The sequence below is a fragment of the Cheilinus undulatus genome, linkage group 11 (assembly GCF_018320785.1).
Source record: "Cheilinus undulatus linkage group 11, ASM1832078v1, whole genome shotgun sequence".
NCBI classification, from domain to species: Eukaryota; Metazoa; Chordata; class Actinopteri; order Labriformes; family Labridae; genus Cheilinus; species Cheilinus undulatus.
Genome location: NC_054875.1, coordinates 35897157 through 35914944, shown reverse-complemented (window position 1 = coordinate 35914944; position 17788 = coordinate 35897157). Strand labels below are relative to the sequence as shown.

At 39.1% G+C, this 17788-nt stretch overlaps 1 protein-coding gene across 1 annotated transcript in view; it reads right to left on the bottom strand.

Moving 5' to 3' along the window:
• The window catches only part of LOC121516966 (metabotropic glutamate receptor 4-like), a 238041-nt gene extending 225015 nt beyond the window's left edge, over positions 1-13026 (bottom strand). The window contains exon 1 of the mRNA XM_041798429.1: positions 12493-13026. Within this exon, the coding sequence (XP_041654363.1) occupies positions 12493-13026 (534 nt within the window). The remainder of the gene's footprint in view (positions 1-12492) is intronic.
• Between the last annotated feature and the right edge of the window lie 4762 nt (positions 13027-17788).

Below are 17788 nucleotides of genomic sequence, written 5' to 3'. Positions count from 1 at the left end.
TTACTGTTCCCGCTAAAACTAAATATTTTTCCTTCAAAAAGACCACTTTGAAAGCTTACAGAGACAAGTGTGAATGATCCATCTCGAGATATTCTCATTATGTTGGATATCTGTCTTTGTAACTGGAATAGCCACTTTTGAAAATGGCATGCATTTCCCACAATTCCTTTGGACAACAGCTGCAGCTATAAAATGAGCTCAGTTTTATTATTACCAGAAGGCAGACAAAATGTCAATATGGTAATACAGCCTACTGTTGCCTTGACTTGTGATACAATTACTGAATTGCTGGTGCCAAGAAGTGATTTCTTAATACAAAAAAAGCAGACTTCACTGCCAGTTTGACTCACCACATTATTATTACTTCATGACTCCTCATGATGGCGCCTGAACGTGACAGGGGAAATATGATTGGAAGTTAACTGGCCAAAGAGGAAGTTGACAGCAATATTAAAAAAGTAGACTAAGATTCTAATGGGGAGATGTTGAAGGATGGTTTAGAGGTGAAAGTCACACCAAATCACAGGGAATTAATGCATTAACCCTGGACTTTACCATTTTGAGGATGCTTTATATTCTTCAGCCAATCAGATATAATGATGTGTAATAATGTGTAGAATTGTCCTGTATTGTGTCAGTTATCACAGAATCACTGTTTCAGGATATTTTATGACTCTGACCGTAGCCTGTGCTTAAAAAATCAATACACCGATAAGTACATTGATACAGATTTTAAGGACTCAAATAGACGGTGGCAAATGCTATCCTACATGATACATGCACCACATTCTTGATCAAATCAAACCAGCATGCAGAGGAAGTATCTACTGTCAGCATAACTGAAAGTAAAGATAATGGATTATTTTGGGTTTCTTTAAGGCCTCTAAGTTCAGATTTGGACATCAGTCATGCAATATACAAGGTAAAATACTGCAGCAACACCAATCTTCATTTACACAGGCTGAGATACCAGACTAATTGGAAGTCAGCAACAGGAGCTTGGCTCATTACACTATGCTGAATGACACAGTAAAGTAAAAATTTCTCTAAACTTCTAAGCAGGATCAGAAGGTCACGAGCAGACCCTTTAGGCACTATCTGTCAGGACTTGTGCCATACAGTGTAACTGAAAATGAAAGCTTCAGCCAGCTGCTTATGGAGTGCTGATTATTTATCATAGCATGAGACAGTACAAAACACTTAGCCCTACCGTGGGTGACATATTACATATTGGTTGTATCATATCTTAGTTTATCATATAATATCATCTAGTACATTATTAAATCATATCATATTGTATCGTAAGGCTGTGGGAAATATCCAGCCCTACCATTGGTCACATATTACATATTAATTGTATCATATCATATCGTGTCATATTGTATCCCATTGTATCTTGTCATGTTGTATCGTATCATATCTTATCCTACAATATTATATCATATGGTATCATATCATGTCGCACCATGAGGCTGTGGGAACTACCGAGGCCTTCCCAGGGTAAAAATATTGCGGTATGGTATAGTGTTGTATGGTACTGAAGGCATGGTATCCTGTTGTATCAAATTGTATAGTGTGGTATGGTATGATATGGCACCATACAATATTATATGGAATTGTATCGTATTGTACTGTACTGTATCATTTCATATTATATCATAACATTTGGTATTGTATCGTATAATTTTGCATCATATTGCATTGTATGTCCCCATAGAATACCCATCCCTAAAAATGAAATTAATAGGAGTTCACAGAATGCCTCCAGAGCTAGATAAAATTGTGTTATTTTCTTTTACAACCCCTTATTTTGCATTTAAAACTGTAAGAGGCATGAATTGTCACTTTGCGCCTTCCTGCATTAATAATGCATTTCCTTGAGGCACTGTCAACTATTAAGTAATGTTTTACCTAAATTCAAATGTTATCCACCATTTTCCCTCTCTTACAGCCTCATTCTTCTAAAATTACCCTATCTTATAAAAAATGAGGGTAAATAAATTAAATCAAACAATGCAACAGTGAATTAAAGCATTATGCAACAGTGTGAAGCAGGGGATGGCGGATGGTAGAGATGATGAGCTAAATTAAGCACAGTGGGAACATTTTATCAACTTGTTTACATTAATAAAAATGCTCGCATGACGATTAAATCCTGTAGAGAAAATTACAGAAACCAGGCCACGAATTAACTAAAACAACAAGGGGCGATATGCATCTGCTTCACTGCAATGAATTGAAATACCACTACAGGGTTTACCTCATGCATATGCAATATCATCTGGTGACCTAGTGTACTATTAATATTAGAATTATTAAAGCCAGGATTATTCTTTGCACCTGGGGCCACTTCCAGGCCCCGTACAAATCCCATTTCCATGGATTCTTGTTCCTATCAGTGTGATTCATGAAAAAATGTTCCGCCTGTCAACTATAATAGAGAAGATAAGTTGATTTAAGGCTTTTTAAGCTTCACAGTTTTCTACGATGTTTATTTGAAATACTCCAGGTATAAATATCCAAAGAGGGATGTTTTTTTAGAAAAAAATGCCTGTAGTTATGTGACTGGCTTTGCCTTTTTGCAGAAGATTCCAGCTACTTTGCATTTTAGTGAAATATTATGAAAACCAGCATGGAACAGAGACGGACTGTGAAGACGAGGAAAAAGAAATCAGTGAGGGTTGGGACTTCATGCAGTTTTGTCTTTTTTTCCCCACAATATTTCAATTTTTTTTGTAACATGTTCAGTTTTATTTCCCAGACAGGGTCTCTGAAAAACTGTCCTTTATATTTTAAACCATCAGGACTGTTGACAACTTGTTGTGGCTGTACATTTTCACTGTTTACTCATTTTGCACATGGATACAACACCTTTTATCCTTTACAATTTTAATAATGTTTGTGCAGGAATCGACAAGGTGATGAATTGTTGATTGTAACTGCATTTCTGCAAAATCTTTTTTGCAGCTGTCCCTGGCTTCACATCTAAACAAAGACATGTTTTCAACCCACTTTATTTCATAGTAAAAATCATTCACTATGTGGGCTGCATTTGTGTTCACAAGAGGGCTTGGAGACACTGTAGTGTTCCCGCCCTGTGTGTAGAAACTCTTGACTAAACAAGTTAAACCAACATCGATGAAGACAAAGTCGTAGTAAGGTTTCTCTCATTTACTAAAGACTTTGTCCACACTAACATAATGGTGAAAACTGCAGATAAAGATGTTAAAATATTATGTTTGTTATGTCACACAAGAACTGCATCTCACATGAAACAAAACTGCAAATTGTACTAACATATTCTAACAATGCTTTATAAAATATATTATGAACACCTCTGCAATAACTGACAGTACTCACAGCATTGCCCAGCTAATGCCTCTGATTGGATGGCAGTCACTGTTGCCAACTCCCCAGTAAGGAAAGTAGCTATAGCCTGTCCTAAAAGTCACCAGAAGTAGCTAAATGACATCATTGCCTAATTTGCATAATTGGCCATATGCATTGAACTGTCATGGACCCTGTAGGAGAGAGGAACGACGTCACGAGAGAGACAAAAAATGAGTACAAACACCCAAAATATGTCTAGAACTAAAAATGGACTTTCTTGCCAATTCTTGTTGTTATAACGTCACCATTCCAACCCTCCTCCTTTGTCTGGGCTTGGGACCAGAAAAAGAGACTGAAAAGAGATACTCTGGCAGAGTTAGTTTAAATTTTGTTTATTTTTATCTATTTATTCATTATTTTTTATATATAAATTTCATTTTCTTAAGTTTGGTTTAGTTTTAAACCTCACAGTCCACTTAAGAGCCTACAACAAGTCACAGTTTAACATGACCATTTTTAACCATAACATTTTTAACATTTTTTTTATATATATAAAAACTACATTAAAAATCCAAATGGACCAAAAAGAGTCGATTGAAAAAACTGTCAAGGTGGCTTCACGGTGCAGTTAAATTGCAGTCTGGATGTTGAGGGCTGAATATCTCCTGCTCTGACTGCAGCTGAGAGAGACTGCTGCACAAGGATGGGCTGCCCGTGAGAGCTTTGGGAAAGGGAGGGGCCCATAGCAACGCCCGCCGCTCATTGAGAGGAGCGAGAACGATATGTGCTTTCACATCAGAGTCTTCAAAAGTCTCCAATAACGTCAGAAAAACTCGCTAGATTTGTTGCCAGTTGCTTTTTTTCTTTTTTTTTTTTCAGATTTATTTTTGGGCATTTTTGTGCCTTTATTAGATAGAGGAGGACAGTGGATAGAGTCGGAAACAGGGTCAAGAGTGGGGGAGAGACATGCGGTAAAGGGCCTCAGGCCGGATTTGAACCCGGGCTGCCTGCATTCATGGGGAGCACCTTTAACCACGAGGTCACCTGCTCCCCAGCCAGTTGCTCTTTTGAAAAAGAGTCGCTTGGGGGGGGGACTCATTAAAGATAGCTAAATTGGCAACACCGATGGCAATGGATTATAATCTGAATTTGCTGTAACTGTTAACTTATTTCCCGAAACAAATAAAGACAACCCACGAAAGTTAGAAAAGCCAACTCCTGAAAGTAACGAACGCCACTAGGCAACACTGGAAGAAGTTAAAATATTCCCCACACAGCATCCCTTGATGACAACAAAGTTACCTAACAAAAGAGCGTGTTGACAGAGGTGTTGGTTTACAGTGCAGAGCGATTAAATCCTGTTACTTGTTAAATTTTTGTTGTTCGTGACTTTTGGGCACTGCTCGCTTATGCACTGCTGACAATATCACATGCATCTTGAAAATCCTTGTGTAAATGTGAAGATGTTTAATCTTCCATTGTGTGACCAAAAACTCACTTTTAAAAATGTTTTATTAACTTGCAATGGGGATCACAGTTTTCTTTTCAAGGTATCACATGGGACACTTTAAATGTTGATAAAGCAGTTACAGGCCTGTCCACAGAAATGGCTGGGACCTGAAAGGCTCAGTAAATGGGCCCTCTGATAATATAAATGCAAGCCCACTGGATCTGTAACGCAAGAGCTAGTCCCCTGGTTAACTTTTGTCTCCTAGGTCTGGCTCATATCAGCTTTGGAGCAGACTGAAAACAAAACTACTGCATATTTTAACACATAATATTACATAAATAAAGGCTCATAACATTTTAAGCAGAGGGGTTTACAGTTTTAAACAAGCAGTATAAATAAAAAGTGTATTTTTAGTTGTTTTATTGATATCAAATAAAAGGCAACGATAGCTTAAATTTTGTATAAACTACGTCTTTGCTAACCACCAGGGGCTATGCCTGTTTCTCCCCTTTATGGGAACCCTTGATTTTTATATATCTTAAATAACTAAATCACCAAGTAATGACTTTCTAAAAAGAGACTGGTCAAACAATCCCTGGCTTTGTTGTTCTCAGCTCTGTGTTCACACCATAGACTGTGTAAGTATTGTAAACTACTGTATTTTGAAGCCAACCTGTGACAGATGCCATATCAAAAACACTGATTTTTCACCTCTTGACTAACCGCTAAAGTGGTTTGCAGTAATATCAGCCAAATCCCTATGCATAATTCCCCTTCTTATTCAACCAAAACTGACAATTTATAAAACAGATCCACCTCTAGTGTAGTGTGTGCCTACAGAAACATAATCTATTTCAACTAAAAAAGTGTTTTGAACATGGCCTTTAACATGCTTAATTCTGCTTTAAAACCAAGCATTTTAACATGGGTGTGTATGTGGCTTTTGCTACATCTGCGGCCAGCCTCTAGTGGACACTTTAGGAACTGCAGTTCTTTTGCACTTCTGCATTGGCTTCGTTTTTCACTATGGAGGTTGCTTGGTTAACACTGTCAGGACAACACTTTCTCAAGGCTCAAGCATGTTTCATACACGTTTTTTCCTTGTCATCACATTGGAGAAGAGTCAGTCCTGCCCACCAAGGGATGCTGTATGTAGAGGTATAATGGCAGAGAACAATTCAAGGTCGAACGGCTAATTTTCCTTACCAAAAAAGACTTTGTTTGGTCTGAAGTACTTTTTTAAAAATGAGCACACATATCAGATTGGGGATCAGTCCTACAAATAGCTGTACTGAGTATAATCAGAACACTGTTGGGGGGGCTGTTGAGGAGAGGAAGCAGTGCACTGAGGGACAGTGAAGTATGGCCAAAGGAAAGTTTGGTTTTGTTTCATCAGTTCAAAAGCAAAATGCACACTGGGAGTGTTTGAAAAACTGTGGAGCCTTATTTATTAGATATATTATATGCTGATATACTGTTAACCTTCTATATTTCACCCTGCCATGCCACAATAGTGCTCCAAAACAAACCCAAAATGCTTCTTTCTCCACTAATACCAGACTTCTTGATACTTATCAGTGCTGACATGATGTGAACTGTTGGTGTAGAGACTGAACCTGGTTACCCAGTAGCAGCTCACCAATGAAAGTGGATGCACTTGCAAATACTGTAATGCCTAAAAGCCTCCTCTCTGCTTTTTTCCTTCCTCCCTCTGATCTGGCTGCTGATGCAGGGATTCAGGCAGGAGTAGCTTCTGGTTATTCTACTGTGATATGCAGAACATGCTCAGTTAATGGCTGCCTCCAATACCTCTTAGTGCTTGTATTATGTCAAGAGCAGAAAGAGTGTTCCCAGCAATGGTACAGGCCTTTCGATGCTTACATGACCATCTGAGATAGCTTCATATTGTCGGTAAAGACACTGAGGTTGAAATTGGCAAGTTTTCTTTGAGAACATCCCTCAAAATACAGTTTTTTTATGTTTCACAGTTGAATATGCTCATTTAGCTCAAAGCCCTGTCATGCAGGATGTTCAAGCCCACTGGGCAGATACCTTCAAGGCCATGTCCATCAAAACCTGGTTTCTGTCTGCTCACTATCTCAGTAGTACTACAGCCAACAAACAAAATCTTTGCTCTGGAACATCCGATTTTTGATCTCGTAGCTCAATGCCCTTTGGAGAAGTAAAAAGGAAAACTGAAATAATTTGTTCACACTGCAGGATCTGGCATACTAATTGGAACACACAACACATTGGCAAAATCCTGCCCCAGCAAAACTTGCCAATTAACTGTGTTAAGACACCTCACCAGCCGAGTGTGAGTGCACAGGCATTCCTTTGGTGATTTCCATGCCCTCTGCAGGGAGTCTGGTGGCCTCGTTTGGTGGAATATCTAAAGTTGGAAAGGTTTGGCAAAGCATAAGGTGTGCAAAACTTTCAAGGGTTTTAAGCATCTTGGCACACATGGTCAACAACTCTTTGTCCGTCTTCTTCAGAAAAGTAAGGTAACATTTTGAGGTTGTGTCTCACTTTTCTGAGATCTCATTAAGTCTCTTCCTTTCTGTGCTCTGAGCTTAAAGATGAAGGATTTCCAGGCATTCTGATCTGTGTTGCTGTTTTACAAACTCTTCAGGTGGATCAGTTCATATACAGTATAAACTTTTCACAGCACCTTGTTTGAAATGGCTCCTACAAAAACTCAACTAACAAACTAGAATAAAATACAAAGACAGGCAGGGTTTTGTCAAACTCTTCACTCTGCTGAATTTTGAATTCAATCTTTATATTCCTCATTCAATGAAGTGCTAAAATTCTACATTTCACTCTGTTTAGGTTCATCCCACCTTATCTAATATTTGGGATTTTGAAATACAGCAGATGACAAATAATATAGATCACTGAGTAACTATTTGAAGTCATTTGAGGATCACGTGGTTTGTATATATTTTTTTGTTTTGTTTTGTGTGAACCTCTTCCTCTTTAACCAGGAGCACTGCCACCTCATAGGGGAAGAGAGAGACAGCCCTGCCCTCTTGGTGGCACTGTTTGTAGAAATTAAATTAATATTTTTTTCTGCAAATCAGAATGGAGATTGGTTCAACATACAGCTGGACTCAGCTGAAAGTAGGGTGCAAAATGCCAAAGATAGTTTGGCTACAGAACCCATCTCAGCAAAACACCTGCTCTGCAGAACACTGTCGTCAGACACCACTACTGTCAAAACAGAAATACACACAAAAACTTTCAAAATAAAGCTGGATTAAATTTCCTGTTAGAGGTAAGGTTAAGAAACAAAAAATTAAAAACCTGGTCCGCGCAACCTGTTGTTTAATATACCCAACTAACCAGACTACTTACAGAAGAAAATACTCGTCCTCCATAAAAACACTCTGACACAGCTAATGTAGCTAAAGCTAACAATGCTATGTTAGCTCACATAGCATGTTACCTCCAAAGCTTACGTAGCAACATTAGCTTTAGTTATGGCTGCTTAAGCGAATGTTGCTGTATCCAGTGTTGCTTCCAACGTTATAATCTTAACTGCATAGCTTGCATTGTTATGTTAGTTTTCACTATGTAGCAAAAGCTAACAATGCTACGTTAGCTCACATAGCTAAATCTAACATTGCTAAGAGTAGTGTAGCTACATAGCTCTGTTACTTACAAAGTTACGTAGCTACATTAGCTTTAGTTATGGCTGCTCAAGCTAACGCTGCTATAGCTTACATTGCTTCGTTGTCTTACATTATAACATTAATTGCATAGCTAGTGTAGCTGTGTTAGCTTTCACTATGTAGCAAAAGCTAACTGAGCCAGCATTTACATAACTACTCCTAAAAGGTGAATATTGTGCCAGCAAATAACACCACATCTGTGCTGACAGTGAAGGTGCGTCTCACAGTAGTGGTTTGTAAGAGGGGTGTCTGAGAGTGGCTGTCTGCAGCCAGTTTCTTCTTAATTTACCAGCTAATGGTTAAAGTGAGATCCCTTTGTAGACTAGACCAGCATAATGAGTTGGTGAAACTGATATTTTATAGCAATTCAGAACCACAACCTCAGTCAAATGCTCTGTCTAAACTGTAACACAGCTGATCATTGCTAGTAGCCAGTATAGCTGTTCCTAATGATGACCGCCTTGTTGCCAAAATTCTCTTTAGTCTGGCGCAAATGATGACTAACTGATATTACTGGTAGCATCTTGTCAGAGCAGTGGGGTTTAGCACGGTTCTGTTCTAGTAAATGGAGATAAAGTTGTCCAGAGGCTGTGGCAGATTATACTTATACACAACAAAATCATTGAGTGACGATATTCAGAACTGGAATGTGGACGTTAACCTGCAAAGAAGCTAGAACGCCGGCGGTGCTAGCATTGCCAACTTTAGCCTGATTTGTTAACTAACTTTGTATCATTACACTGTGAGGTTGTTTTACAGTTGCATTTTGAAGTTTGTGTACAGAATGTATTCACTTGACTTTAGACTCGTCCGCTAAATGTATTTGCGTATAACTGAATGGGAAATGGTTTTGCTTTGACTTCCCTGTTGAAGCACTCAGAGACACAAGTGGGGAAGTAGAGGAAGCAATGAGCTGAGGGACAGTGGACGCATGGGAAAAGAAAAGCTTTGTTTTGGTTGGAGAGTCAGATGATGAAGTGCAACATCTCAAAAACAATATACCTTAAAAAATGTGCCTTCTTTTGTAACTTTCTATCTGTTGGACAACCAGTGTATAAGTAATTAATGGCTGCTGAATAAAGTCTGACAATCAGTGGACACCTTGTCAAACTCTTGGTGAATACATGTTTTTGAAGCAGTGCATGATAGCAGGACATACTGATGGAAAAATTATTTTGCCTTTTTACCAACAACAGTAAAGAGGCCCCTCATACTCCCACAGGACCCACATGAAAAAAGTAATACACTGCTGTCAAAAACTAACAACCAATTTTAATTGTTTTTAACTGTTTAGATTAAGAAATAAAGCCATACAAACAAATTTTCTCTCCAAAAGACATTTGTATGAACTATTAAGAAGTGTTATGTCATGATTTGAGTTAGTATGTGCAAATGTAGTTCTAACAACCTTAGAGCAGAAATCTCTGGCACCCCCCAATCATGGGAACCAATATAGAAAATACATCCCCCCATACTGTCCCACCTCTGTTTCTATAGACCTAATAGTCTGTTGTTGATGGCCTCCCACAAGCAGCATGCATGACACAAACTGAATCCTGCACACGCTGAGGGAATGTCATCATGTAACATAAAGTACATGTAGATTTGTTGCATTGAGATTTGCCACCAGCCTTCTTTTGTCCCTCATTGGTATGGGTAATACAAGTGCATTTTCCTGTAGGTCGAAGTGTGTGACAGGTCACTGAATGACACTAGAAAAAACTCGTGAATACTGAGGACCAGCACTCCTGATGGCTTTATGTCAGCTAGCTCAACCGCCACTTTCTATAATAGCAGCAAAGACGGAGGAGTGCAGCGTTTATTCCGGCTGACTTGTGATCCGTCAGTCAGGTTTGTGACGTGCCGTATTGTACTCCTCACGTCTTTGTCCTCTGGAGTGCAGAGAGCACTGGATGGCGGCGGAAAGGTGAAACAGTGTGGAATCAAAGTCATAGCAGGCGTAGTCTTCCATAGGACCATTAAAATGATGATTAGAAAAATGGATACATATTACAGTGCCTATAAAAGTATTTACCCCCTTGGATATTTTTCCCTTTTATTGATTTTATAAATCAATCATAGTCAATATATTTTAGCTTTTTTGGCAAAAAAAAAAAACTCTTTAATCTCAACATGAAAACCGATTTCTACAAAGTAATGTCAGTCAAGAAACAACTAAGGTTTAGGGGAGCTGAGGACCCCTAGGACCCACAAAAACAAAAGACATCAAATTTAAAAATTTAATTGTTGAAAGCTATATAAAATAGCCCCACAAGAAGGTTTAATGTGTTATCATGGTTTTAGTACAAGTGAATCTAATTTTGGCAACCTCAAAGCAGACAGAGCCTCACCGCTGAAATATCTGGGCCCCCCGCAAGGGGGTCCTGGACCCCAGGTTGGGAACTATTACCCCAGAGTTCAGTTAAATTCATCAACAAGAAATTGATGGAATATTGCAAAATCTGCCTAGATCAGGTTGTCATCACAAACTGAGAGACCGTGCAAGAAGGAGAATAGTGACAGAGGCCCAAAACACCTATAACTACTCTGAAGGAGTTACAAGCTTCAGCTGGGAAGAGATGGGAAAGACTGCATACTATAGCCATTGCCTGGGTATCTCACCAGTCAAAGCTTTATGGGAGAGTGGGAAAGAGAAAGCCTCTGTTGAAGAAAACTTATATTAAATGTGGACTAGAGTTCGCCTAAAGGCATGTGGGAGACTCCATGGTCTTGTGGAAGAAAATTTTTTGGTCTGATGAGACCAATGTGTTGCTTTCTGGCCATCAGACAAGACACCAAATTTGGTGGACACCAACCACTGCACAGCATTTCCACTGTGAAGCACAGCGGTGGCAGCATCATTTGGAGGGGATGCTTCTCAGCAGCCGGCCCTGGAAGGCTTGTAAAAGTAGAGGGTAGAATAAATGCGGCAAATATAGAAAAAACCTGGAGGACAGTCTTATTCAGAGAAATACTGACATGAAGGGGTTAAATATTTATTTTTATTTATTTTTTAATAAATTGACATTACTTTGTAAAAAATCTGTTTTTTCACTTTGATATTGGCAAGTTTTTTTTTTTGATTTTGTTTTTTTTTGTCCAAAAAGTCGAAATATATTGACCATGATTTGGGTAAAAAAATCAATAAAAGGGGTAAAACATCCAAGGGGGTGACTACTTTTTATAGGCACTATATATTTTGCTGTATTGGATCATAAAGGGAGGCTTCAACCATGATCTTGCTTATTAATAAAGCACCCAAAGTTTGCTAGAGGAGGACTAGGAAGAGTGTAGCTGTTTATTTTCACTGTCATTCATAAATAGTGAATTATTAAGATTCTATTTACACTAATTAGTCAGTCAAGCCATAGGCAGCCCTATTCTTTCTCAGTAGGTCAAAGTTGCAAACCACAACAGCTCTCTTCTCACAGCAGCTAGCCTTGAAAGTAAAGTGGGACATTATGAAAAAGACGCTGTCTTAATGCTTCCTTCTGCTCATTAGTTACGTTATGGCCTGTAGTTTTAGTTTGACAGCACCAAGTAGGTATTCCTGTCATATACTGCTTATGTTTAGCTCTCATTTGCACGGAGTGAACTGACACAATGCAGAAGCTCATTTAATGCACTATATTCAACAGAAATACAATGAGCTCATGGTACCATGCATGACTTCCCTGAATTAATTAGAAGAAAGTAACACTAAAGACTCTTGGCAAATTAGTGCCATTAGTGAGGAGAATTATGGTGTAATGATCAGTGCCTCGTACGCTGGACAAGGGGAGGAAACGCCTTCAACTAGTGTGGTTTAAGCCTCTGTGGAAAATAGGAAAGGCTGCAAGAGCTCAGAGTTGGCCGAGCACGATGTAAAGCTTCACATGTGAGTCTATGTGGCTGTAAATTTTGCTGACAATGCAGCTGTTGAGTCTATTTCAACTTTAAAGTCAACTTTGCTGCTGGGTATGAAAAATGCATGTAACCCTGATCAGACAGAAGTTGAAAAAAGAAAGTTAGAAGTAAGAAGCTGTGGGAGAAACTGACCTTGAAGAGGCGCAGGATGTTGGCTACCATGATTGACACGGAGCTGGCAGATGCACCGATCACTCCCACTACTCTCTCCGGCTTAGTGATGATGGGCGGACCTCCACTGAGACACTTGACATCGGTTGAGTCTTTCTCAATCAGCGCCTGAACAAATGTCAGCGACTGCTCCAGAGCATGTGTGTCCCGGGAGCAGGTGTCCAGGATCCGCGCCCCCAGTGTGATATTAGGCAGCAGCTCATTGTCATTATTGATACGATCCAGGGCAAATAACATGGCCTCTAGCCTATGGATCCCTTTCTCCTTCTTCAGCTCCCCACAGGCTTTCCCATCGTTCCCCCTCGCGTGCACGGGGAACAGCCCGCCCAGAGATATATCGCCATCGATGCGTATTGAATTGAGGTGCGTGTGACCTGGCATTTTGGGTTTTGCTGCAGAGGAGATTAAGAAATAACAAGCCAGCGGCAACAGCCAGCAGCACACACCTCTGTGGCAGCCAATCCAGGCTCCATTGAAGCCTCCTTGTAGAGTCATAATGCAATTCTAAATCTGCATCCAAGTACAAATTCAAGTCTTTTGAAAGTGAAAGAGGTGTGCACGCATATACGTGCTCACTCATACAAATGTCCTGGAGGTGAGTTTTCAGAGCACAGGCGTCTTCAGAAGTCTCTTCTCATGGTTTCAAGCTCTGACAAAAACTCTGCAGTAATAATGATGCAGTCACACTCTCCTGGTTAGTTCTATACTCTTTGTTTTTCACACTTTCAAACAGTTGTGAGTGGCGGCTTCATGCAGAAACTAAAGAGTGCAGGTCAAGCTGAGACAGGATTCCAAAGATCGGACTCTAATGGGGGAAGATCAAAGATGTTTGTGTCTCTTCTTGGTTTCTCCACAGTCACTTGGGTGTGGTTAGCTTTCCTTTTGGTCTGAGTGGGGCTCCACGGCAGAGACCTGCAAAAGTAGAAAAGCTGTTAGATGCTGAGGACATTACAAAAGAGTCATACAACAGTGAACTGAGAGTGATTGTAAACACTTTTCTTAATGTGTTTTTGCAGGGAGATTCACATTAGACCTTAAAGTCTGGTTCATTCGATCGGTTCCTGGGCCCTGTGCCTGAGTCTGCTAAAGGAGGTGGTCTCAAGCATGATCTCATTGTACACAGACATGATCTGGGAAGGGAACACAGCCTTGCCTAATGTTGGAATAGATTTCTGGTCCACCATGAATGCATTATAAATCAATAAAGAATCCCTCATTCATGTCCACACATGCATCTCATTATGAGACATGCTGAAAGCTGTAAAAAGACACAGCAGCCAAGGTTAAACTTAAGAGCAGCACACCTTCTGGCTTCAGTTCAGATTAGAAATGTCATCAAGCAAACTTAAATGTCAAATGTATGGGGTTTCCTCTCCAGGTCTGCCCACAGAGTTATCTGGGCCCCTGAAAAACCCAGTGAATGGACCCTGCCCTGGTTCCTGTGTTTCAAGCTACCATTGGGTTGTGATGTTCAGATAAATTTTTTCGTACCACTTTAAACTCTTTTGCATGACCGTTTCATCCATTTTTTTTTTTTTTCATTTTTTCAACTTTAAACCAATTTTTGCCTCATATAACCAGTTTTGTCCACTTTAACCTACTTTGCCTCTTTTGACTAATTTTTGCCACTATTTGACCTCTTTTCTCCAACTTTCTGTCCATGTTAGCCTTCTTTAATACATTTTTGCCACTTATAACCCATTTTTGCCTCTTTTAACTGATGTTTGCCGCTTTTAACCTGTTTTTACAATTTTTCTGTCCATTTTTTCCTCTTTAAACTACATTTGTCACATATAACCCATGTTTGTCACAATTTAACCTCCATTTTCCTGCCCATCTTCACTTCTTTTAACTAACGTTGCCTCCTTAAATCAATTTTTGCCACTGTTTTAACCGCTTTTCACCATTTTCCCACAAAATTTTGCCCCCCTTAATCATTTTTTTCTACTTTAAACCCATTTTGCTTTTTTAACTTTTTTTTGCCATTTTAAACCCATTTTTGAGACTATTTAACCACTTTTCACTGCATTTTACCGTCCATTTTTGTATCTTTTTATTATTAAATAGTTTATTTTTGAGTTTTCAAATAATACATACATAGAACAGTAAAGAACAGAGAACGCCCCCTCCCCCACCCCAGGCTCCAAAATAAATAGATAAATAAATAGGTAAACAGATATAACAGGGATTTCTCATACTTAGTCTTGGAATATCAATACATAATTCAAATCAAAAACACTGGAAGGTAGCATCTTCTACAAAATCTATAAAAGGGCTCCAGGTCAGAGCAAAGTTCTTGCGTTTCCCATCTATTTTATATCAGAGCCTTTCTAGAGGTAAAAAGGAAAGCACCTCCCGCACCCACTGCACAAACGATGGAGATTTGTTGGACTTCCAATTGAAAAGAATGTCTTCGAGCAATCAATGATGCGAACGCCACTGCATTCCCCTGCAAATTTGTGAGGTCACAATTTGGGGGCGGTATCTCAAAAATGGCTATATGAAAATCAGGTGTTATCTTCTGCTTACACATATGAGAAAATACCTCAAAAATATGTTCTCAATAGCTGTTAAGAGAAGAACAGCTCCAAAACATATGTCCAAGTGAGGCTGGTCTAAAGTTACATCTTGGACACCCAGGATCAGCTGTGGAGAATATTCTAGCTATTTTTTCTGTTGAATAGTGCAAGCCGTGGAGCACCTTAAATTGAATCAGCCCATGCTGTACACACAGCGAAGAAGTATGTATACTGGTTAGACATTCCTCCCATACCTCCTGAGAGAGCTCCACTCCCAAATCCCTTTCCCATGCAGTCTTCGTCTTATCCCAGGATATCTGCCTCAGTCCCTGTATTAACGCATAAATTGTGGATATACGTTTCTTCCCAAAGGGGTCTAGCTCTAGAATTTCCAATACAAAAATGTAACAATATTTGCAGCCCAATAGTTAAATATAAAGTTAGGCAAGCCCAACCCCCCTGCCTCCTTGGGAACCTCCAGATACATTTTCTTCATTCTGGGGCTTGAATTATTCCAAATAAATGAAGAGATTAGTTCATCTAATTGTTTAAAAGTTGACTTGGGTATAAATATGGGGACCATTTGAAATAAATAGAGGAACCTGGGCAGAACTGTCATCTTAACTATATTAATGTGGCCTACCAGCGAGATTGGCAGTGGCGACCATTTTCTAAAATCTTGAATCGTTTGCTCCAGAAGGGTCTTAAAGTTATGATCATACAGCTTATCCATAGAATGCGTGACCTTAATCCCCAAGTATGTAAAAAAACTTTTTTCAAGTCTGAACGGAAAGTTAGAGTAGTCACCCTCTATGTCAGTAATTGGGAAGAGCACACTTTTTGAGTAGTTGATCCTATATCCGGATATGCGACCAAAATCGTCCAAGATTGTTAATAGTTTTGGTATAGATTCCTTTGGGCGGGATATATATAGCAACAGGTCATCAGCATATAGCGACACCTTGTGGAGCCTACCCCCCCGGAGATGCCGCTAATATTATTATCTGCACGTAGAGCAATTGCAAGTGGTTCTATTGCCAAATCGAATAAATAGGGAGATAGGCTACAGCCTTGCCGGCAGCCTCTGTGAAGCTGGAAATAGTCAGAGGTCTTATTATTAGTCCTTACTGTAGCTGTTGGTGAATGATATAATATTCTGATCCACAACAGAAAAGACGGGCCAAATCCAAACCTCTCCAGCACAGCAAACAAATACTGCCACTCGACGCGATCGAATGCCTTCTCAGCATCCAACGCCAGCACCACCTCCGACTGTTCAGCAGAAGGCGGTGCATACAGGATGCCGAGAAGGCGCCGCATGCTATAAAAAGACTGTCTCCCCGGTATAAAACCAGTTTGATCTGGATCCACCACCTCGGAAATTACAGTTTCAACATGTGTAGCTAGAATTTTTGTGAGGATTTTATAATCACAATTCAACAAGCTCACTGGACAGTAAGAGCCACATGACAGGGGGTCCTTATCCTTTTTTAGGAACACTGAAATTATTGCCTGTGTCATTGTTTGTGGTAGCTTCTTTTGGTCAAAAATATCCTTGTATAATAATTTAAGTATTGGTGCCAATTTAGCTGCGAATTCTTTATATATTTCAATTGAAAAGCCATCCGAGCCTGGCGCCTTGTTGCTTTGCATAGATTTAATTTCCTGTATTATTTCCTGTGTTGAACTTTCTCCATCTATTTGCACTCTGTTCTCTGGGGTTATTGTTGGGATAGTCAGCCCATCCAAAAAGTGAGAGATATGTGGCAGGTCACAAGGGGATTCCGAATTATAAAGAGTAGTATGAAACTGTTTAGATTGGTTGTTAATATCATCTGGGTTGCTGGTCTTCAATCCTGTCTGTGTATAAATTTCTGAAATGGTATTGGACATTTTTGTATCTTTTTACTGATTTTTGCCTGATATAACCATTTTTTTGCTACTATTTAAATTCATTTTTCCCATTTCCTGCCCATTTTGCCTCTTTTAACTATTTTTTTCCACTATTTAACTGTTATTTACAATTTTCCCACTCATTTTAGCTTCCTCTAATCATTTTTTCATTTTTGCCTCTTTTAACTAATTTTTGCCATTCTTCCATTTTGGTCGCTATTTTATCACTTTTCCCATCATTATTTTCCTCTTTAAACCATTTTTTGCCACTTTCCATTCATTTTTGCTTCTATATACCCATTTTTCACCCATTTCCTGCCCTTTGTTGCCCCTTTTTGACTTTCTTTTTTCCCTTTTTTGCCTCTTTAAACCAATTTGTACCACGTTAAAACCCATTTTGCCACTCTGTAACTACTTCTTGACAATTTTCCCCTGTTGTTTCTGCAATTATTTCATTATTTTTCCCTTAAGTTATTTCAGTTGCTTCTACTTTATTTTCTCGCGCCCTGACATTTGTGCAGGTCATGGCTTAGCTTTGAGGTCTGACGTTGCTTTCCAAATGGTTTAGTCAATGTGCTCATCCACACTGTTAGAATTAGCAACAATACCACAGTCCACTTCTTTGAATCATCATGGGCATCAAAAGTAGTGAGTCAAACTCTAAACATCAGCTTTAAGAATATGTGTAGCAGTAATGTCTTATTAATTATATAAAAGTTATAGGACTATAAAGACAAGAGGAAAAACTAAAAGGAAATTTTATGTATATATATGTGTGTGTGTGTATATATGTATATATATAAATGTATATATATATATATGTGTATATATATGTGTATATATAT